This window comes from Sander lucioperca, chromosome 8 (assembly GCF_008315115.2).
Source record: "Sander lucioperca isolate FBNREF2018 chromosome 8, SLUC_FBN_1.2, whole genome shotgun sequence".
In the NCBI taxonomy this organism is placed as follows: Eukaryota; Metazoa; Chordata; class Actinopteri; order Perciformes; family Percidae; genus Sander; species Sander lucioperca.
Window position 1 is genome coordinate 13627007 of NC_050180.1, and position 24130 is coordinate 13651136.

Sequence of the window (24130 nt, forward strand, 5' to 3'; positions counted from 1 at the left end):
GGATAGTCAAAAGCTAGTTAGGGGACTTTGAGTTTACAATATTTTATCACACATTTTGTATTCTCAAGGTAAACAGTGAAGCCAATTACATTCATATTAGACAATTCTGACTCTCACAATTTACATCCAGCTTTTGTGCAATTGATATTCACTTTTTTATTAACCATCACTGTTTCAGTTGCTCAGCCCTAACACACCTTCTCCATAGTTTATATGCCATAACCAAATGTTGGCATTAGATGGAAAAAAAACAAACATGGCATTGACTGGAATTTCAGGGTTTTGCAGAATCGTTGAAAATTGATGTTCTTGTCTGTCCTATATACGTTTTGAATAAACATATTGCTGAAATAACATTTTGTAACAACAACTGAACATTTTAAGGTTTGTTTAAGGTGCTATTTATGGCAGAGTTGTTGCGTATTGTATTGGATTTGATTGTACAAGTGTACTTAAACTCAAACCTGCTTCACGAGGGAAGTACAATAACACAGAAGCAGTATTTTGGCAAAAATAAGACTGGAACATACTGAGCACATTGATGGACAGTGGAGATTAGAGTTTCTATGGATTTTTTTTAACTTGTCACATTTGGAGTTTATTGTAAGTGAAATGAATTCAAGCTGAAGGAATCTACAAACTTCTTCCAGCTGCTTTTCAAGCTAAAGGTTTGATAGTCATGTAGACTTTGGGTGGAGTATCATTTATACAGGGACTTATTGCTTTTATTCCTACTCCAGGAATTGTGGACGGCTGATTTATTTACTTTCATAACTTCAGTAAAGTCTGGCCTGCACAGCAGTCGTCATAGCCGTGTCTGGTCCGTGTTCCCTAACACGCTTAACTCTGCCAGTCTACCCTGCACAGCCACGCGACTTTAAACACTGATCTTGATTTATGTTTGTGTTTCTTCAGTGGACCAAAAATTCTGAAAATTACCCCAAAGAGTCGCCCTGCTCTTGTCTGGCTGGTAAACCTCATTAAAATGTTATTTGGTCGGTGGGAGGCGGCTGGCAGTGGGAAACATTAGCAGTTCCACTTCAGCACAACCATGAAGTCAAGTCAATCAGCAATTGACATGGCAGACCACCAAATGTATATTATTTCCACCAGCCGCAATATGCATAAATATGCTGCTTGAGTAATCCAATAAGCAAATGGAGGATCTGGTAATATACCTGACTGTAAATTAGCTAGTGTGTGTGTGAAGGAGTTGTGAGTGGAAGCAGCTGTCATGGTTCGTGGTACACATGCTGGGATCACACTAGTTTCCATATCCAGTTTGTTTTGACTTCTTATATTCTGCTTTTCTATCATTAAGATGGACTAAGAGGTTCACATCAGAAAAGAAATGTCAAACATGATCATAGAGATCATGATTTAGCATGCTATGTCCCCAAATGTTTTGTTTTCCTAATTTTCATTAATTTTCCAATATGCCTGCTGTTGGTGTCTACTCTTAGTACTGTACATTGTTTCATTCTAACCACCTATTTATCATTATAAAAATTCTATTTTTTTCATGTTGATCAGTGAAAATACTTGAGATAGCACATCTTGAACCATATTTTATTATGTTTATTGCACATTTAACAGTAGTCACAGATTTGCCATTTATTAATGCCTTATCAGAAACAAATTCCCACTTTTTAATAGTGCATCCTTAAGTATTACTGTTACTTACAAGAATTGTTTAACATTTTGGGAAATGCACTCTTGCCAAGACTTAAATTAAAAGATCGATAACACTCATGTCCACTCGTGTCATGATCCAGCAAGCAATTAGCTTAGCTTACCATACAGAGTAAAAGCAGGGGGAACCAGCTAGCCTGGCTCTGTCCAAAGTTCAAAATTTGCCTACCAGCACCTCTAAAACCCTGTAATTGGTACAATGTATCTCAACAACAATTTATTGTTTTATGGGGAGCTATAGTGTAACTATTTATGTATGCTTATCCATCTGCCCAGCACAGGCTGGCTATATCCCCCGGAATCCAGTCTTTATGCTAAGCTAATCTTTATGCTAATCACATCCTGTCTCCAGCTTTGTACTTAACGCACAGACATGAGTGGTATCGATCTTCTAATCTATACTATACTCTACCCAAAACACCAAATACTCACCCACCTTAAACTTATAAATGTGCTGCTTCAGGGAGAACAGTGAGTCAGGTAGAATCACCTTGCAGGTTCAACGTTAATAGAGACTTATTTAACCAATCCTGCAGGGTAATTTACTTATTTGTTGTCCATCACTATGCCACAGTAATTCTAAACACTTTTATTTTCAACAAAATATGGCTAAATACACTGCCTCTGTGCCAGTCCAGCTATAACTGCTGTAAAAGCAAGGTGCATTGCTGACAGATACTATGTTGTATAACAAATGTGATCATATTTTTTACAATTTCCTTAAAAACAGTAGTTACAAAATTGTACTGCAGCTGTGGCTGTTGAAAGCAATTTAATCAGTGAGAGTGCAAACACAGTTCACTCTGTACTCCAGACAGACACACATTCTGATTCAAACACCTGACTGAGGCCTGGACAGTACTTGTACCCTTGCTGTTTGATGTGTTTGCAGGCGACTGACGGGGATGAGTGTGTGCATGCAGTTATTGTGTTTAGGGTGAAGGTGTTACCGACTGGCAGAGGTTAATGGTTGGCACTCCTTGCCCCGAAGTGGCTCTATGGCTTTATCCTCTTCGTTTAAAGTCAAGCCAAGTTCTTAGACGCAAAAACAGACCCTGAAGACAAAGACACACACAATTCTGCAGACATGGGTGTACAGTACCTACTCTGTGTGTGTGTGTGTGTGTGTGTGTGTGTGTGTGTGTGTGTGTGTGTGTGTGTGTGTGTGTGTGTGTGTTCAGACTAAAAGGCTCTACAATTGGGTTGGATTATTTCTGTCTTCAAATTTGAAACATGATGAGAGAAAAACCTCAATGCTGCCATGATGCCCCAGAGCAGCATCACTGGCATTTCCACTCCCTGACAGACGTTCTATGAAACAGATTTAAGATCCCCAGCCAGGACATACACACCACCATCGTTTAGCTAAGGCTTTGGGAATCTTGGAACAAATACACAACCATACAGTGAAAGATGCCACTGGAGTGGCTGATGTCTTGGTGGAGAAAAGGGTTGTATTAAAAAAAAAAAAATAGATGAGTGGGTGCAGCTCTGGGATTTACTTAAGGGTTGTCCAAAAGAAAATTCCCCCACTGTTTTTTTGTTGGTGCAGGTCAAGTTATTTACTAATATGAAATGTAGTTTGCAAAAGTTTTGTATTATTCTTCATCGTTCGTTTGGTAACAGTAAATAAAAAAACAAACCTCTATGTAGAAACCTTCAAATAAATTATGTTATGGTTATTAGCTCTCATTTGAAAGATAAGTGGTTTGGCTTTCACAACTTGCAGTAGCAAGCCAGTGGGAGAGATAAAGATGAATTTGAGGGCCAAAAGTGATGCCTGAATGAAGTTATAGTCTATTAATCTTTAACTACAGTCTTTTTCCATGATCTCATCTCACATTTGATGAACCATCTAGTTAATATGTCACATTTAATCATCTATAATTAACTGTCTGAGTGTTGAATGAACTGGAAAATGTTGTGATTAGCGATTCAAACACAAATTTTGAATTGATTTGAATTCCCATGATTTATTTCCATTGTACGTTTCATGTTTTACCCTGATATTAAGTCTGTCCTGTAAATGTTTTGATTTATTGGCATAATTAAGGCTAACATTTTGAGTCATGCTGGCAGTGTGGCTCAACTGAGCACAAAGCCGGTCCACCACTTTGGTCCAGACTAATCTCAACAACTTTTGGATAGATTGCCGTGAAACTGCAACTTTTCATCTAGCGCCATCAACAGATCAAAGTTTGGATTTATCATGACAAAACTAATGACATGCTTGAGTCCTGCTTAGTTTTTTGTCCTAATTAGCAAATGTTAGCATGTCAACAGGCTAAACTGAGATGCTGAACATGGTCAACATTACTATATACCTGTTATACATCAGCATGTTAGCATGTCAACGTTAACATTTAGCTCAAACACTGTGCCTAAGTACAGCCTCAATGTTATTGCAACTATAAAACTTAGTGCATACCAGCACACAAGTACAAAATAACTGCATCAAAGCAAGTATTTATTGTGTAATGTAAAATTGTTTGATATTCTTTGGGACTTGATTGTCCAATCCAGAGTCACACATCTCCTTTTATCAGAATCCAGCCAAGATAAACTGTAATAATAATAATGTTATGCTTTATCAGTCATATATGAGTTATATGAGATTATAAAAATTCAAACATCAAGCCATTTTACCATACATCTTTATTAATGTATACAATATGTACAATAATAAGTTATATATACAGTTATACTTTGGTTCTGTGATGAGTTTGTGTGTGTTTCTACACATTCTACTATACTGTATGTGCTACTGAGGTAAGGAATCCATGTTTGGCTCCTGTATATCATCCTTACAGCATAATATATGTCAGACAAGATTTTACTTGTCTGAAACCAGCGTGTGGGTGTATTTCAATTCAATCCACCAATTAGATTATTTACAAAAGTATAAAACATAAAAAATAACTACTTAAACATGTTTTGAATTGAATTGGATTTGATGAAGACCACCCTGCTCTAAGAAGGCAGTATATTTAAATGTGAGCTTTTCATTTGCCTTGACAGGAGATATTAAAGAAAAAAAATCTGAATACATGCTTGATAAACATGCACATTAATTAATTTAAAGTACTGGAGTCCAGCCCCAGAAACACAAACAAGCATTAGAAAAAGAACTTGGCAGTGGGTGATGCGTTTGATTTTGTTCAGAGCAGTCATGGGACATTATGCTGACAACATCAGACTTCAGATAGAGATCAGCCGTATACCCGAGAAATGAGATCAAAGTAAGCCTTGGCATTGCTTGTTAAAGTTGAACCTTGGAGCTTACTGCTGAGTTTTGAAGCTTAACTGCTAGAGAAGGCACAACGAAGACCTGTATAGCATCTTAAATGTTAAAATTGTCGAATTCCAAATGAGTTGCTATAAGGCTAATTAAGACTATCAGCACCACACAACTCTATCTGTATTTCTCAGTATAGCTTTGTTCAGATTGGGTCGCCCGGTGACTTTCCCGTGCAGAAACTAGAGTGAAGACAATTACCTCTTCTGAAGAGTCCATCATGTTTATTTAATCCTCCGTGTCCTCCTTGGCTACTAGCAACTGCATCGAGGAGGGGTGGGGGCTGTGCGTGATCACGGAAGGCTTGTATCATGTGGACGCGCCAAAAGTGTTGCTGTCATTACTTATAATTCCTCATGGGAGTGACAGAAACTAAGCACCATAGCTTTAACATCATCACAATAATGGAGCATTAACGTAACGCTCTTCACAAAGTTTAACTTGATGCCTACCGGAGCCACCCTCAGTCTCTGTACATACAACGCTTAACCAGCTTCAGCTGCTTTTCAGAGGTGAACAACACACACAACTGCATATTGTTCTCATTTGCCATATTGGTCCCATAGGGGAGCGGGGAGCTTAAATCCTGTCTGAGCATGACTGAGCCGACTACAAAAGCTGAGTAAGGTCAGATGTTATGGGATGACCGTAGCGCCGCTTCCACCATGACCGGCTGCATTCTTGCACCGTTCACAGTGCAGCAACCCCAGGGGCAGTTAGTCATGCGTCTGCCGTGGCATCTCTCTTTTTAATGCAGTTTTTACAGCTTTTCCACTGGGCTTTCAGTGGTTAAGTGGCCCTAAATGCTTAATTGGGTGCTGGAAATCACAGGCACTTTGCACCCGCTCTGTAAACCACAACACTTCAGCCTATTAGGGGCCCGGTAAGCCACACGCCAAATAATTAGGGCTGGCGGCAGCACTAGACCGCAGAATTGGGGTAAAATGGGAAAAAGGGAGGGAGAGGAAGAATTATGCAGGGGGTCACAAACTGGGTCGCTGCTGAGGAAGTAGTTGCTGTAAGAGAGTATGATGGTCTAGAGTATGATGGTCTATGTATGAGTGTGTGTGTGTGTGTGTGTGTGTGTGTGTGTGTGTGTGTGTGTGTGTGTTAAAGTTGGGGAAATTGGATTTGGTGTGAACATGAGCAGCAGAGTAATGGGATTAACACACTACCTTAATTTCTTTGTCAAGACCAAACTGCATGGAACAATGTAGAATGTACAGTTTTCTGATACTAAATTATTACATGCATTTTGGGTTGTTTAAATATAAATTAATTTCACACTTAACATACCTATGGTAATCAATTAATAAAGCTGACTTGGTGTTGTAAAGGAAACAACATCATAGAATCAACCTGAAATTGACATAAAAAAAAACAATTGTAAGCATTACGTTAAAAATGCCAACATAATATCTTTAGAAAATACTGTTCTGTAATGTTGACTACTGACTACTGTGTATGCTAGTGACATTCCGATTCACTAAGAGACACGGAGGTGTCCCCAAATGCCCAAAGTTCTCAAGCAATGTTTACCAGATGAAAGCTAATCTGAGTGATTTTTTAGCATTTCCAGCTGGGCATAATAAATGTATTTTAAGTAGGGAGCTTATATCTGCTGTCTTTCCTGTATGATGACAGTACAGCCGATGGCACACATTTATGAATGGTTACTGATGCTGCGGTCAAACAAGGTTGCTTTCTTTTTTTTTTAAGATTATTTTTCCTTTATTTACCTTTCCCTTTATTAAGCAGTGACAGTGGATAGACGTGAAAGGGGGAGAGAGATGGGGGATGACACGCAGCAAAGAGCAGCAGGTCGGACTCCAACCCGCACCGCTGCAGGACTCAGCCAACATGGGGCGAACGCTCTTACTGGGTGAGCTAGAGGCTACCCCGAAAACAAGGTTGCTTTCTTAGTACGGACACAAACATCAGCTGCGGTATTAAGCAGAATATTTGGGCCTTAAAAGAAGGTTCAGTGAGAGGACAACTTAGAAGGCATCCTCATTCATCCCACTTATAATGCACTGGTGTGCCTACAAGAAAGACACATAACTGGCCCAGTGAAACTGCTCAGTGACGATTCCATCAGCACCCCACAGACATCACAAAGGGAATGTGCCAAAACCTTTGGGAAAAAAACACTTGCATCCAGCGCACAGTTAATCTAGCTATTTTTTATCTAAAATTCCTTAGCATTTGAAAAAGACGAAAATCTAATAAAATATAAACTAATTCTGATTATTATATTATTGCAGAGGAAAAGATATCTGAAGTAGCAAACCAGAGAGTAATCTAAATCTTTGGTCTTTGATTTTTGTCTTTCTCATACTCTGTAGCACTTTAAAAAAGACAGAACATAAGGCCATACAAAGTATACCAGATGACTAGGGCTGACCCCTGAAAGTCGAATATTCAAATCCTCAGTCTGTGACCACTCAGTCGACTGAGATTCTTTAATTCAGTCAGAGTGAGTGCTCAATGCGTTTATACTGCTCTCCGAGTGAAATCATTCCACTACCTCAAGTCGTGTAAGCTATTTTATTGAGTTCCCTTTTGCTCTAAGTGAATTCAGGGGTAAACGGAAGACGTTAAACTGTGGCGTTATGGACTGCCGTTATCAATATTGGAGTTAAAAATGTTGGCCGTCTTGGTTCACACTGCTTTAAATTAAGGAGCCTCTGTGTTATTTTATTACCCTCGGCTACAGTAGTTAACACGCATTAGCTCGGAAGCTAACCTGGCTTGTTTACTTTATTACATGAACATCTTTGTCACCCTGAACGTCCCGCCCAACCTGAAAAAAAGGAACACATTTTTGACTCTTCATATTGAACAGCCATTCTGATTGGACTGACAAAATTCCACTGACATTCTTCATGTGATATGGGGTAAGGTGTATACTGTATATGTGCTGTCCTCCTTGTCAGAGCAGTATCTGTCCCTACAACCATATATACTGTAAGGCATCCAAGTCTCTGCTCCACCACATATTTAGACACTGGCGCAGCGCTGGGATGGAGATGGGCATGGGGATGGACAGACCAGCTGGCTGTGAAAACTGCTGTTGCCCTGCCGTCCGGCAGCCGCCGCCATCTCACTGCTGCCCAGCACGTCCGAGCAGAGCGACTCCACTGCGTCCAGCCTCTCGATCTGTACCAGGCGGGTCAGGAGGTCGGGGATGCTGTAGCCTGCAGTGCTCACTCTCTCAAAGAGCTGCAGGCCGTCGCTCATGCCACCGATCTCATCACGCTTTAGCCCGAAGCTCTCGGCCAGATGCCTCCACGTCTTCACCACGGCCGCCTCACTGCTGTAGGAGGAGCTCAGCATGCGGCTTGCCTTCTCCAGACAGTCGAAAGGAAGCTCTGTGGGGCTCAGGCCTGGAGAGGGACAGCAGTGTTAGAAGTGACTATTAGAGCATTACACAAACATAGTCCATTACATCAAGATTTAGATCAAATGTAATGTTTAGCCATGTTAGGGGTGTGGCTATATGGCAATGTCACCACTTTAGTCCAGAATGAAGTATCACAGCAATTATTGGATGGATTTCAGTTAAGTTTGACATGGATATCCTCAGAAATATCCTAATGACTTTTCCTCTACTTGCAAAACTTGGGTGCACTTTGTGTTTAGTGCTAATTGTGAAATGTTAGCATGCTAACACATTGAACTATGATGGTGAATAAGTCTGAGTTTTGTTCCCTATGTTGGAAAATATGCCTATATTTTCCAACATATGGGGTGTTTTGCTTCCTAAAGCAATTGTCTTGGAAATAAAAGTCAATATCACTTCAAAACAGTTAATACAAAAAGTTTATCTTCAACTGAAATAAGTAAAATGTCCCCACAGTATTGGCAGAAATCAATTCTTGATTTCAAGGCTGGGTAAGATGGATATTTTATATTATAGTAAGAGAGACTTACCCTCTGTCACATTGCAGGCTCTGCCATACAGATCCAGGATCTTTTTCCTTCGACTCTGTAGCATCTGTGTGGTAAAAAAAAACAGCACTATGTTATTTCCAGATGAGACTGAGCTGAGGATCTGTTCACAATCATATCTTTAACTCTAGTAACGTCTTTAAAAGCTCCATCTTCCTACCCCCGGGGTTTTATTGATGTTGTTGATTGCGTTCACACTGCTGATGTGGTTAGTGCTGGTGATGTGGTTGACATTGCCGATATGGTTGGGACTCGGCATGTTATTGGCCTGTCCCGCTGCGAAGGTGGGGGCCCCGTTGCAGGCCCGGTCTCGCTGCAAAAGGCCCCGAGAGAGCAGGCAGAGGTCGGGCTTGTTTCCCAGATTGACGAGGCACAGGTTGGGGTTGTTGGTCTCGGCTGTTCCTTGCTTGTCAGACGCTGCCTCCTCGTCGCTGTCAATACTACGGCTCAACAGCTGCTCGTTCTCTGATGATGCATCATTTTCACTGCAAACACACACATATTTGAATATATTTACATGTAGAACACTTCAAATGTGTAAGGTCTTCTGCAAGTGATTAGGCCGAGCTTCTTGACATCAGCTACAGTAGTTATATCTCATTTGTTTCACAAGGAACCCTTCAAAAGACTGTCCTCAATGTACAAGAAACATAATTAGTAGAATGTTACTGGTTTGTATAAAGTGTGGTCCCCCAGCTACTCAGTTAATAAGGTACAGTACACCTAGCTAAAGGTTATAAAGTTCTGTTTTGTCCACCCCATTTATATCAATGAGGGGAGGCTACATAATGGAAACATCTCTCAGTATAACGTCATATAAAATTATCGACAAAAAACTGAACATTATAACCTTCATGAAGGTAGGTTTCTTGCAGGATTGTTTTATTAGACTACATTAATTTTAACTAGGTGAGTGTACTGTAATCTCTGATGTAACTTTTCTTTATATTCTTTTGAATGCCACTTCCCTCACACTCTACTGCTTTGCACTCTAATACATCCATGCATATGCATTGATTATGGTTTAGTAATCAAAATAACTCTGCAGTATACTCCGGTTTTCTGTCGCACTACATCAGGGGTGTCAAAATCAACTTCACTAAGGGCCACACTGGAAAATGAGAATCACATCAAGGGCCAGACATGTATAGTTTATTATTATTATTATTACATGATTTTATTTAAGAGAAAAAGTCAAATATGTGGCGTTCACTTCAAAAAAAGCGCCTAAAACTTCGGAAAAAGCAACAAAAACTAGGTGGGCCAAAATGTATTGTGAACCTAAACTGATATGCGGGCCAGATTAAAATCTGCGATGGGCTGGGTTTGGCCCTCGGGCCTTATGTTTGACACATGTGCACTGCATAATTAAATGGTGTGAGTGACTGCTAATTGCTAATGCACACAGGATAACTTGTGTCTTTGCAAACTTAACAGGAACTTTGACAAATGAAAATGAACTGGAGAAGAATGCTGTTGCTGTTGCCATAGCTGCTGATGTTTGTAAGCTGTTTCTGTGATTGACTGAAATAGCCCTGCGTTTTACAACATGATACCATGTAATATCCTTTGATTACCCGGCCCCTTCCAACCTATGTCTACTCTGGATTTTCTCCCGAAAGCACCTTGTTGACAGAGATGCTCACAGAATGCCATTGTTTCCCAGTCCCAGGCTCTTTTCCTGAACGCACACACAAAATGGCATTGTTTCCTGGACATCTAACACCCACTCTGGCAGCTAAAGCAGTGAGTTAGCACATCCTCTGGCATGCTGCTATACCACAGAGTTTACTGCTATTGATGCTGAAGAGTGTGTGTTCCATGTATTGGAACACTGTATCAATTTAAGCATGTTCACTACAGGCACTGTAACGTTTGAACACAATGGCTCACTGTAAATTCGTGTGCAATATGCTATCATGTATTCCCACACTTCCCTCTGCACACTAGCCACTAGTGCCTATAAAGCAGCCTTGTCTGCACGTGAAGGATGAGATATATGCAGAAAGACGGAGGTGAGAGAACTGTCGTTCTTTTGTTGTCTGCCAGGACATGCTTTCACCTGGTAGTGGTTTTAGGCGAAGCCTGGAATAAATACCCCTATCAGGGTCGCCAACTACTCCCTCTGTCTGTCTCTCAGTGTTTGCTAGGCTTCAGGGCTCACCTATGCTACCTCACCCCCCTACCCCTCCCCAACCCACCTCACTGCCTGCTCCAAAGCCACATAATGGCTATCTGCTTCATTAAAAACAAAACAAAAACCCCAACTGAACTTGCTTTTTACATACCTTGTACACACACACACACACACACACACAGGCCAGCTGTAATGATACTAATGATACTGCTACTACTGCAGTGACTTGTTCTGTGGTGGCTTAATTAGAGGCAGATGCTGTTAAAAATAATTAAACTTTCTTTCTGTTGTGTAAAGCCTCTGTGACACCACATACACACACACACACACACACACACACTCATAATACACACTCATCGACATAGTGGTGTTTATAAGTAGTGAATATAAAATATTCTACAGCATATTTAATGAATAAGCACAAAATGATGCATACATGTACATAGTTCTTGTAGACACATGCCCTAAGGTTAATATAATGCAGTGTACCAAACATAGTAGCTGTTCTTATGTCCTTACGTTTGCTATATAAATCCCATTCAAACATCAGTGGATGTGCTAAACAATGGCTGGTTGACAAGCTAAAGAAGAAAACATTATTTTGATTTGTTTAAGTCCAACTGCATCATTTCAAGGCTAAGTGTTTCTTCTCAAACCTTAACCATCACCTTTAACAACATGCCCTCGTGGTACTCAAACGTTCTTAGACTCCATTGGGAAGCTTGTTTTGTGTCCTTCATATTTTGTACACTGAGTATTGCCCAGCCCGTAACATGCTTGATGTCAGTTTGTCGGCTGCTCTTTTGTTAAAGTGAAGAGCAGCAGTGTGGCAAAGGTGTTTGTAAATCAAACGTGTCTCTCACCTTTTCACTGTCTTCTGAGGAACCGCTTTCAATTTGTCAAACTCATCTTTCTCCGAGTAGATCACCACATTGTCTAAGAGAGAAAAGGAGAGGATATATAGAGGTTTATAGGTGTTTTTTTCCCCTCACAAATACAGAAAAACAGAAAGATCAGTAGTAATAACACTGCAGATATATTAAAATCTAAAAGGATGTTGGTCTAACACATGTCATTGTTTCGTATATAAAAAGAATGCCACGTTATACTCAAACTTTTCAAAGGTCATCTGGGTTTGTATTGATTTAATGCATGACTCACATTAATGCTGAACAGCAGCATTTGAGGCCAGAAGTGACAATTACATAGTAATGGCAAATTGAATTTCCCTCCATTATTTCTTCTTTCAAAAGTTACATATTTCCACTTAATTGTTAGTCAATGTACACATCTCATTTTGATACATGTAATTAACCAAACAGACAAACAAATTTCATTTATTGAAATACAAGTGCTGCATGATGGGTTATAGTACAGTAACGCAAAATAAAGATCTAAGATCTCCAATCAGATTTTTCAGGCTCTTGTCTTTTATCGCAAAGTAAGACCGCATTAAACCTACATTGTTTTAAATAGATGTTGGCATGAGTTGAAGCACACTAAAGAGAACACGTTCCTGAGGGCTAAAAGGATGTATACCTCGAACAGAGGAACTGCAGTCAGAGCGATGTATAAAATGATTACAGTGACTATTATGTTAAATTACACTTAACATCATGGATGCTGATGAGGATAGACAGCTTAATAAGTGAATACCTAAGTGGAACAAATGCTGTGTGTGTGTGTGTGTGTGTGTGTGTGTGTGTGTGTGTGTGTGTGTGTGTGTGTGTGTGTGTGTGTGTGTGTGTGTGTGTCTTTCATCTCACAGCCTTATTAACTCAGTGTCTACATGAGTGACAGCTAGCTCCGGTAGAGCTCCGAGCAATGGGCTTCTCTTCCACACACACGCACACACAGAGAACAGTGAGTAACAATGCCAGCATTTATTTTTTAATCATACTATAACTACTTTGTCATGTTTTTTTTTTAGCTATTACATTATTAAGTCAGCAACCTCGCACCACATACTGTGTCTGCGGCCACAGATACAGTAAGTGTGTGTGTGTGTGTGTGTGTGTGTGTGTGTGTGTGTGTGTGTGTGTGTGTGTGAGTGTTCGCGTTCGCGTCCACACCACATGTAAGAGGTTAGTCAGTCAGTCTGGGAGTGAAATTGAACAGAGCATAATTGTTAGGAGAAATAGCGCCTAAAGCAATGTATGGCTTTAGCTTTGGAAGCTTAACATTCCAGCATGATGTACTCATCATAGTGCAGGTCTGTCAGGACACACAAGCACACACTTGCATTTGCATACATTATGCTACAAATCACAAATATGTGCATACATACTGGACAAACACAGAGCCAAAACTATTAACATTTAAATGGGATTTGGTTTGTTTGATTATGTGTTTAATAAGTAATTCTGAAGAAATACTTTTATTAGTGGGAAATTGTTGCAAAAAGATATGTTATTCACAGCTCCAATAATAAAAAATAAAAGAATCAGCTGTGCCTAGAGAACTACAGGAAAGCGTTGGATAATACTTCTGCAGATATAAGCTCATCTACAGTTAACACACAGTGTTTAGGCTTAACGAATAAGCCAGGCATACAGTTAACCTGAATCAATGTTAGAGAGGATTCTGCTGCAGGATTGGGTAAAATACATAGTGTTACTTTATTCACTGCTGGGTGGTATATATGCGTCAACTGACTGTTAAGTAAACTGTGTGCTTTGTCATTGTGACTATTTTGGAGTCATTTCATAGTCGTTAAAAGCTGAGGGTGGAAAAACAACTAATTATAGTTTATGTTACTGTGATAATGTAGCTTTGTGTGTCTTTGTACTGTTTGGAATGTATTTCTAAGTATGTATGCAAGCACGTATTATTGAGTGTATTTTGTAGGCTCTCTTTAAAGAATCGTGCAATGTGCAAGAGAAGTTTATAGGAACATGGAAATGATCAGTTTAGGACTGTTGGTCTGTTTATTTTTACGGATATGAAAACTAACAATGTTAGAGAGGAAAAAACAGATGGTCTGCGCATAAACAGTCACTAAATTATTGTTCATGCTTTACTTTGTCTCTGGATTCAGAATAGAATGGAATAGCATAGAGCTTCATTGTCATTGTTTCACAACAACGAAACACAGTTTAGCAGCTGTCAATATGACAGTTTAAATAACAGAATTTTGTCATTTTACTTTTTTAATGACAGAAGAAATATCTTACAGCATATACTCCATAAACATAACTATACAGTAACTACAGCTACTTTTATTCTCAATTACTGTTGGCTTCTACTGCCCACCCTTGGTTTATGAATGAAAAAAATGTGTCTAACAGTTTGCATGTGTAGTCTTCTTAAAGATGAAAGTCAAATTATTGGCACTATCGCTTCAGTTGCAAAGTATTACATGTATGTGTTTTTGCATTTGAATATCATCACATCATCAGAAACCTGGATCAAAGCCCCTATCCCTGTGGCCATGCGTATGGCCAAAAATGTGGATAATGTTAGAATCATGTAAACAAGGATATAAATAACAAGATTACTTCTGTTTCATGTAAACATAATATCTGGTATACAATCAAAACCAGTATAAGGCTCTAAACCATGGATACTAGTGTGCATGTGAACAACACTCCCAATTATGAGGCCAGAATACAGACGGGAGACACCAAACAGAAAGCCATTAAGAAGCTTAAATGCTGCGTGAGATCATTAATTATTAACTGTGTGTGTGTGTGTGTGTGTGTGTGTGTGTGTGTGTGTGTGTGTGTGTGTGTGTGTGTGTGTGTGAGAGAGAGAGAGAGATATGTCTCACCAGGGATATCTTTCTTGTCTTCCTGTTTGTTGGTCTGAGCTTCCACTGCTTTCACAACTTGTCCGGAACAACATGCTGCAGGACACACACACACACACATGAGGAACGACATACTGTATTTCACAAATGCCAACCTTTAACATTAGATTGTGTGTGTGCGTGCGTGCGTGCGTGTGTGTCTGTCTCACCCTGGCCACTCGGTTTAGCCTTCAGGATGTAAAACATGATGATGAGGACGATGGCTATGGCCATGATGAAAATGGTTGACATGGCGATAATGAGGGCCGTTGCTAGGTGACCTTGTCCTGTGGAATCTGAAACATGGAGGCAGTAATGTCAAGTATTAATGATGTGTGTGTGAGAAAGAAAAATATAAACAATCGATGGCTATAGATCAAGCTTGTATATATATATATATATATATATATATATATATATATACTGTATATTTATATGTGTGTGTGTGTGTGTGTGTGTGTATTGTGTGTACCTTTATGTGGATGAGGGAAAACAGTAGTGCTGCCAGGGTCAATTATAGGTTTTTCTCTTGGCCCGCTGGTTGACATGCCTGTAAAACACACACACAAGCAGACATACTTTCAATTTATTATTGTGGATAAGTGGAAATATTGTTATCCTATTGTTTGCTCATAAATCTCTTACAAGCAAAACTACTATCAGAGGACTAATACACACAATTGTGATTAAAGGAATAGTTTGACATTTAAGGAAATGCTTATTCACTTTCCTGCCGAGAGTAAGATGAGAAGATCAATAACACTCTCATGTCTTAAAAGTTAAATATGAAGCCACCGCCATCAGCTGGTCAGCTTAGCTGAGCACAGAGAATGGAAACAAGGAGAACAGCTAATCTGAAGTATTTGGGAACAAACAAAGAAGATATAACATGTAAATAACTGACTTTTAGAGGTGCTTGTAGGCGGATTTTGTTACCTTAGGATAGAGCCGGGCTAGTTGTTTCCCCCTGTTTCCAGTCTTTGTGCTAAGCTAAGCTAACCGGCTGCTGGCTGTAGCTACAAATTTACTCTACATGACCATTAAATATCTGCAGGAAAGCAAATAAGCATACTTCCCAAAATGTCAGGGAGGAAGCTCTCTGTGTCCAAATGTCTTTCTTTCTCTCTCTCTGTTCACTTTCCATCGCTTTCAAAGCTCCCTCCTTCCCTCTGTCTCTTTTTCTGGATTATTCATCGACTGTTTTTCCTCTTTCCTAATGGAGCTGTTAACTACTGGCAGCTCATAAATCAGCTCTTTTAATCAGTCTTTTATTTCACACAGAGTTGATGCACTGTAGACATGTGCCGTGCTGCTTCCAGTGGTCTCAGAGCTTCATGTCATCACACACACATATATATATCAGTGCCCTGTGGCTGCAGACATTAACTCGGGGTATGTGTTTACACTCTGGATAAGGATATGAGCCTGAACTGGAATTCTGTTTAGCGTCTTGCGGTTTCATCTCTTAATCATGTCTCGCAGGCTGAACTCACACCACAAAATGATAGTTCTGCAGGGCAATATTGGTACTCAGGTCCTGACAAACTGAGGGGTGCAGAATTACATTTTTTTTACATTCTTATTTTTTGTTTGACATAAGAATTTTAAGCAGAGATGAGTCGAAGGTTAGCTTCTGATAAATACTTCTGTGTGAAAATGTGATATCAAGCCACGTGTGTCTTTGTATCTCCGTTAAGGAAAAATAAGATTCAAAATGTGTTCTTATGCTTAGTACAGTTTATGATGTCCGTTGATAGTGAGCTAAGTATTTATGTGTGTTGGTGCCCAGTTAGAAAATAGCAGCAAAAGTCAATAAAAAAATCAAAAAGGTGACAGTGGAGATTGAGCGACAGACTCGTAACGTCTGCCTGCCAAAGAGTAGCATCAGCGCAAGCAGTAACATGCTAATCATCTTTCTTTCTCATACCCACTGAAGTTTTAATTATCACACACACAGAGCTAGGCAGGAGCCAGGGCAATTTACAGATTACATGGCGAGTGTCAGCCTGCCTTCACCCTGAGCGAGTAGAACTCCCAGCTTTCAGCTTTTTATTTACTGTAGGGGGGTGCATTATGTTTATGTTCTCATCTGAAGAGGGTTTAATTAAAATATACCACAGCCTGACTTAAAACAATTGGGTGAAATGGAGAATGCTCTCTGATTGTATCTGTTATCCAGACTAATCAAACTTATATTAGAAAACCATGCTGAATTTACAGCTTGCGTTTAAGAATTTAAGTTACAATTGTTTTCATATTTTATTTATTGTCTGTTTGGCATCTCCTTATTATTGATTGATATAACAAAATGACAATTACACCTTTATCCAGCTCATAAAGGCGATACATTGTCAGGTTAGGTTTTACACATGAGAAGTTTTGCATTTTTTATTTTCTGTTCATTTTAAAACAAATAGAACTGGGTAGTAAGCAAAGCGCTAATACCCAAAAAGTATCTCAATAAATGGTTACAATCTTAAAATGAATTGTTGGAGCTTTTAGGAAATATGCTTATTCGCTTTCTTGCCGAGAATTAGACGAGACGATCTCATGTCTATACGCTGAATATGAAGCAACAGTACAGTCAGCAGCAGGTTATGCTAGCTTAGCTTAGCATTAAGACTGAAAACAGGGGCAAACCGCTAGACTGGCTTTGTCTAACGGTAACAAAGTCCAAAATAAACTGTATCTTGTTTGTTTAATCCGTACAAAAAGTGTTAAAACAACCGATTCACTGTGTGCTGTGTGTTTTCAATCTTTATGCTAAGCTAAGCTAACCCAGCTGCTGGCATAGTAAATGGGCATATAGGGTGGTATTAATCTTCTCATCTAACTCCCAGTCAGGAATAAGCATACTTCCCCAAATGTCCCACTATTCCTTTAAAACCTGAATGATGAAATTCTATTTGCAATCCCCAAAATAAGTTTGACTCTGAATACAAGATGAAATTACTTGCCACACTTTGTGTTACATCATTCTATTTTCACTTCTTCACAGCATTTAATCACTCATTTCCATGCCCGGGAGAAACAATTAGGGCGCTGTTGAAAAGCAAGTGTTTATTCACACACACACACACACACACACACACACACACACACACACACACACACACACATATTCCTGCTCCTACTTCACACCCACTCCTCTGCAGGCCCGGGCTGCTTTTTGGGGTTTTCATCTTTCAAAACACACTCATTAAATATGACACAGTACCATTCATTTCCGGCCTCTTCAATTACACTCAAAGGGGGTTTTGAGCAATTATGGTCCCATAAATATTATTTCACAAAAACACTGTTCAGATCCCGTCATCATTCTCTCAATGTTGTCACATGTGGACAAACCCAGAGAGGGCACAGCAGGACAGTGAGACTGTCCTTTTCAAGCTCTGCAATAAATACTCATCTTTCAAGTATTAAGAAATGACTTAAAATGGGATATGACATTAGAAGACTTGGATGTCTATCAGTCTCACATGATTTTCAATTATTGTGACAAAGACAGATTTTCAAATTAAATTGTTTGATTTGGCTGTGAAGACCATTATCTACAGTATCTCATTATATTCTAATGGATTGCGTTCTAATCTTCTCATTTTCATGGTGCTTTTAACTATATCTGAGGCTTTTTCTATCTTTAAAAGAAGACACGAGGACAATTAATTACATTTTACGTTTATCTTTCTCTCTTTTCCCGAGTGTCCTAAAAAGATTTAAATAAGTTTCTAATTAAAACTAATGCAGAGGTAGTGCAAATACCTGAAAAGTAGACGGCACGAGGCTCAAAGAGATAAATGAAACTTAGCTGTGCATCATGAATACTAAGAGAAAGAAGTGATCATTCATTTTAAAATTAATGAATGTGACCTAAAAGTTATTAATGCCATATACAATTTAAAAACAAAATGTGTGGGGCTATTTGTAATTAGCTTTACACAAATTAGCGAGACATCCCAAAAGTGACACTGTGTTGATGGAAAATGTATTCAAATTCAGCCTGAGGAAATGATGGCTTTGGTTGTAACTCTTTTTGCTTTCTGCAGCTTTATGAGGTACAGCATCAAACTTGCTTACATTACTGTATCATATTTATATATGGTTGCAATATTCCTGTATGCATTACCACCACAGTCAAATATAAAATCTTCAAAATATCAGAAACTTATGTTTTGCTTGACCGCCACTTGACATCATTGTGAGGAAACATTTAACAACTGCAGATGCTGATAGTGAATGGGAAACGGAAAAATGGAGACAACCTCTGGTAAATATTATTGTCCAGAGATGTGGTCGAAGCAACACTTGGCGCCAAGCATGCGCGCACACACACACACACACACACACACACACACACACAGATGCATGTACTGTACACACAGTGTCAGGTATGCAGGGTAATCAGTGAGGCAGTGAAGTTATGGATAAGCTGCCAAACACCCCTCTGGAGCCGGAAAAGCAGAGAGGCAAGAATGGGAGGGGAGGGGGTTGTTGTTGGACTCCTTTGTGTCCATCAGTGCGGCCCGGTTACAGGGGAGGACAGTGACCAGAGGGTCCAGGAGAACTCACCACAACCTCTGACCTCTGATTGTTCCCTCAAAAGTCCAGGCTTTCAACATCTGCTTTTGCACAGCATGTCCCCATTTATTTCCTTTCATTTAGACAGACAACTTTAATGTTTGGTAGCTTTGCATCCAGCGGAAACCTGGTCCGTGTTTGGACAACGAAAGCAGTGAATATAAATGTTGAAAAAGAAAAAGGGGGAATTCATAGATGAAAAGAGATTAAAAGGTTGTTGGGGCGAAAGGTTGAAAGCGAGCAGAAGGAAGGGGAGGGAGAAATGGTGAAGAGGTTGGTCTTACATTCTTTGGTGTTGCGTGGTGCGTTCTGGCAGGAGTGGCAAACCATCCCATAGAGGTTCCTGGGTCTGTTTTCCAGCATGTAATACCTGGGAGACATAAAATACATGAGTATAAACTAGCAACTTGTTAGACTATATAATTAGTCTGATAGACCCGATTAGTCTTTCTGGAGAAAAATAAGGAGAGGAGAACATTTTCTATTCAAAATCAGTTTTAAACACTTAAAGCACTATCAGCAAGCACGGCAGGTGTGCATACGGTATGTGGCCTCCCTACCTTCTAGACATACTGCACCCACACGGTGCATAAGTATGGGGAAGCAGCTAAGGTGAAAAGTTTGCCTTAGTGAAGAAATGTACATAATTAATGCCCTCAAGACACTAAAGATGGCTTGGTACATATTATCGCCCTGAATCATGAAGTGTCTATTAGAGGAAAGGAGAGAGGGAGTTGAGTCTTTCAAATCAAATCATTTAGGCTTGAGAACATGAGCAGAATTTATAGTATGTACAGATAATGTAGGCAGCATGCAGGTAACTAACTGGTGCCTTCATATATATCTGATATAGTCAGAGAAACTGGTTCAATCTGATTTGCTGGTGATTGATTTAGGGTTCCCACTATTAGGCATTGGTCACTATTTTAACTACATAGAACTGTTGATGTTTAGCAGATTTGAACCGTTCACAAAAATCAGCAAACATGACTTATTTATGATGAATACATTATTTGTTTAACACTTGTTCCACATCAATTAACTCAGATTGTACTCTGAATTAGTATTTCCTAATAATTTGTCATATAATAATATCATTTAATGTTTATAGATGTTTTATATACCTTAGTCTAAAGTATTATTAAACCCTTACAAAAGACTTTGCAAACTATTTTTAGTGGATGGATAGCAAAAGTATACAACAATATAGATATAGATGGTGTTTCTTCATCTTCATGAGCCCTTAAAAATATGCAATAATGCAGCTAATATTTAAGACATTTTGTAATAGCACAAATATTCTGGACTTATAGAGACAAGTATGTACTGTTACGTATTATAAAGACATTGTTGATAGATCATAGATAATAATAAAGTATTCATTAAGTTCATGTCAGCTCATGGCTTAATAATGGATAATAAACATTAATTTTGTTAAAGTGCTACTGAAGTTGCTTTCAGGGAAACCAGCAGACAAACATATCTGCCACAACAGACTCATTTTCCTCCAGGTCTTTTTCGCTGACGAGATACACTTTAACTGAACTTTATTGCTACTGTTGAGGCCTGTTCTGCATCAAACAGGTATGGACTCTGCAAACTGCAGTGTACAACACCCATACATACAGTGCGGCGCATACTGTACCGACGCAGACATTGTCATGACCCAACTCAGTGTACATGAGCCAAAGCAAAAGAGCCAAAAAAAGTAGAAAGCAGCAGGACAGCATCCAGACTGATGACAGTTTTCATTTAGCTTACATTTCTGTGTAAAATACATTGTATAGCAGGAAAGCCGTACCAGACATTTAACATGTTGAATGCAGTAAGAAAGACTAAGTTTGGTGTTGACAAAGCAAGTCTACAGAGAGGCAGGAGGAGGGGGAGTGATGGATGATAGGAAGGATGAGAGAGGAGGAGAAGGTCTGGTAACGTTTAAACGTCCCTTATTGACTTAATATTTTTAAGTGACGGGGGGGTTGCATCCACAGATGTCATGTGCAAATAAATAAGTTCAGGATTTAGAGCGTATTTGCACACTAAGGGGGGGCAGGTTATGAAATAGAAAAACAGGGTGGTCCATTCATGTCAACTCATACTGTACATGTGCCAAGATTTGAGTAGTCATACTGTGTCATGTGTACATATACAGTACTATACAGTACATCTCTGTTGTTGTCCGTACAGTATATATATTCAGTATATTGTCCACTGTGTATACGTATAAAAGCTGAAGAAACAGAAACAGCTGATGAAACAGAATTCATTTATATTCCTAAAATAGTAGTATTTCAAAGTATCCATACATCCTATTTGCCACAATTTTGTATTTCATTATTTGTCATTTACAAGCATCCTCTACCACCTTTAATGAGTATTCCCGTGGCGGAAAGTATCCAGGAGATTCTGAATCAAGTCCGGTGCCATGATTTTTCCAGAATTTGCTCATGGAGTACAATGTTGTTGGAGTGCATGTCAGCTGGTGCATCTCGCTGGTGACTTAATATGAAGTGTGTAATCAGGTCACCTTATGAAGTTATTTTATGTCAGGGTGCCTTTAAAAGGTACCCTGTGAAGTTTTTGGCTACTATTAGCACTACAGAGCAACTTTTTACGAGTGGGCCCTTATTTTGTTTCTTCTCGTGCACGCACACGAGGACAAACATGCAGTGCATGCAAGTGATTCGATACAGATTCCTGCCAATGCTTTCACAATATTACAGTACTGTGTAGTTAATGCCTGTTGCCATTTTCTTTTTAAGTCACATTGTAGCAAATGGGTTTTAAATCTTATATGTGTGTTTGTGTCGTTTACCCTGGTAAACAGGGTCCACACTCAGCGTCGCTGTCCGGAGTTCCCGCTGCGCGAACAGTGGCTTTGTAGAGGGCATCACAGTCTTTATGCCGTCTGCAGATCTCATACTTCCCTTTAGAATATTTCCCCTGTGGGCACGACACACAGGCAAAGTCCTCATCCTTCACACCGTAGCCACAGGTCTGCAAAACACACACACATTCAAACATTTGGTTTCATTTCTCTCATACAGTACATTAGATATAATTTAATTCTAAATGAACTCAACACCCTTCAGATTAATACGATGATTCACAACACTGTGGACACACATTCAAAAAAAGCACACCCCATTCACACATCTGTTTCTATCCATGTCCTTAACAAATCAGGCATTACTGTTTTGAGATGACAAAAGAGAAATCTGATTGTGTGTGTGTGTGTGTGTGTGTGTGTGTGTGTGTGTGTGTGTGTGTGTGTGTGTGTGTGTGTGTGTGTGTGCGTGCGTGCGTGCGTGCGTGTACATGCTTTCCATGCCTGGTAGTGTTTAAGATGACCAACTCATCATTCTGTCTTCTAGCATCGATCTTCTCCCATCTCTGCTTAATAATTCCTCACAGTGGGGAGACCAAGCTACAGGCCACACACACACAAAAAAAACAACATATTCTCTTTTTTGCTCCTTCTCTTTCATCTTTCATTTCCTTCTTACTTTCATCTGTCTATTAAAACAAGCCTTTGCCTCTTAGCTTTGGGCTACAGTAGACTGACTCTCGGAGAAATCTAATAGTCCTTCCCTTCTGTTTGACGTCCGTAAGTCTCAGTATGATTGTTTGATATACAACTTTGCTGAGCTATTGGCAGGATCTTGTCAATTTTAGTTAAAGCTCCCTTTGGATCCTTTTTACACAGGATCGCCCTGGCTTTGCTTATGTTTGTCACTAAAAGCTGCTCCGTTTTAAAGAGTCTTTCCTTTCAAAGCAAAATTGTCGCCTCTTTGAATCTTGTGTATCATAAATCTAGGAGGAAGGGAGGTGAAAAAACAAAACTAGAATTGACAACAAACAGGGAATATTATGGCATGTTCTTGCTTTTATTTTGAAATGTGAGACTGTAAAGGGAAAGAAAGCAAATGGGGGTCATGGCCTGTAACAAAAGTCATAGGCAAAATTGAGCCGGTGGAAGTCGCTGTACATGTTACGCATCTTAAACTCCTCAATGTCAAGCAGCTTTCACACATCATGCTGACTTGCAACTTCAATAACACATTCTTTGATATGTCCTCACCTCGCCATCACTTTAATCACTCAATAAGTTAGTTAGTTAGTAAGTTAGGAAATCAAAAATATAGGTTTGACCCCAGTGTTTTTGTTCATACAAGCTAAACAATCTGGATACAAGATGCACTCTAAAAGCGTCCTTGGATGTCCTGTGTGATGTCTGTGTGTGCGTAAGTCTGTGTAAGCACATACTTTCTGAAGTCTCTGTTGTGAGGAGGAGCCCTGTGGTTATCCCATGATTAAAAGGGTGTCAAGAAACACACACACATGCAGGGAAAGCTCAGGGGAACAAAATAACATATGAATTACAGACTGTGGCACCCAAAGGATCAGACAGGCAGGGGAAAGTGCAAAGGGGGCTCTCATCTCACTGATTAAACTTCTTTCTTCTCTCGTGTTTCTATCGCTCACAAATGGCCAAATTACTCTTTATGACAGAGCTCTGTGCTTATCAGACTGAACTTCTAAATGCCGTCTCTGTCTCGGACAGTGATTATACAAGTTCTAACACAACACGTTGTTGTTGGGGATGCTTATTAGAAGTACATCGTAGCTTAGTGCACACAAGGCAGGAGGCAGGGAAGCAGGAAAGGAAGGAAAAAACTAACAAACACAG

General features: G+C 39.5%; 1 protein-coding gene across 1 annotated transcript in view; it reads right to left on the reverse strand.

Annotated features, from left to right (window-relative positions):
• Positions 1-7454: 7454 nt before the first annotated feature.
• Positions 7455-24130, reverse strand: part of edar (ectodysplasin A receptor) — a 34209-nt gene continuing 17533 nt past the window's right edge. Inside the window, exons 4-12 of the mRNA XM_031281747.2 lie at positions 22256-22437; positions 19725-19810; positions 15335-15412; positions 15033-15158; positions 14845-14919; positions 11939-12011; positions 9099-9423; positions 8921-8984; positions 7455-8373 (exon numbers count right to left, since the gene is read on the reverse strand). Of these exons, the coding sequence (XP_031137607.2) occupies positions 7988-8373; positions 8921-8984; positions 9099-9423; positions 11939-12011; positions 14845-14919; positions 15033-15158; positions 15335-15412; positions 19725-19810; positions 22256-22437 (1395 nt within the window). The 3' untranslated portion in view covers positions 7455-7987. The remainder of the gene's footprint in view (positions 8374-8920; positions 8985-9098; positions 9424-11938; positions 12012-14844; positions 14920-15032; positions 15159-15334; positions 15413-19724; positions 19811-22255; positions 22438-24130) is intronic.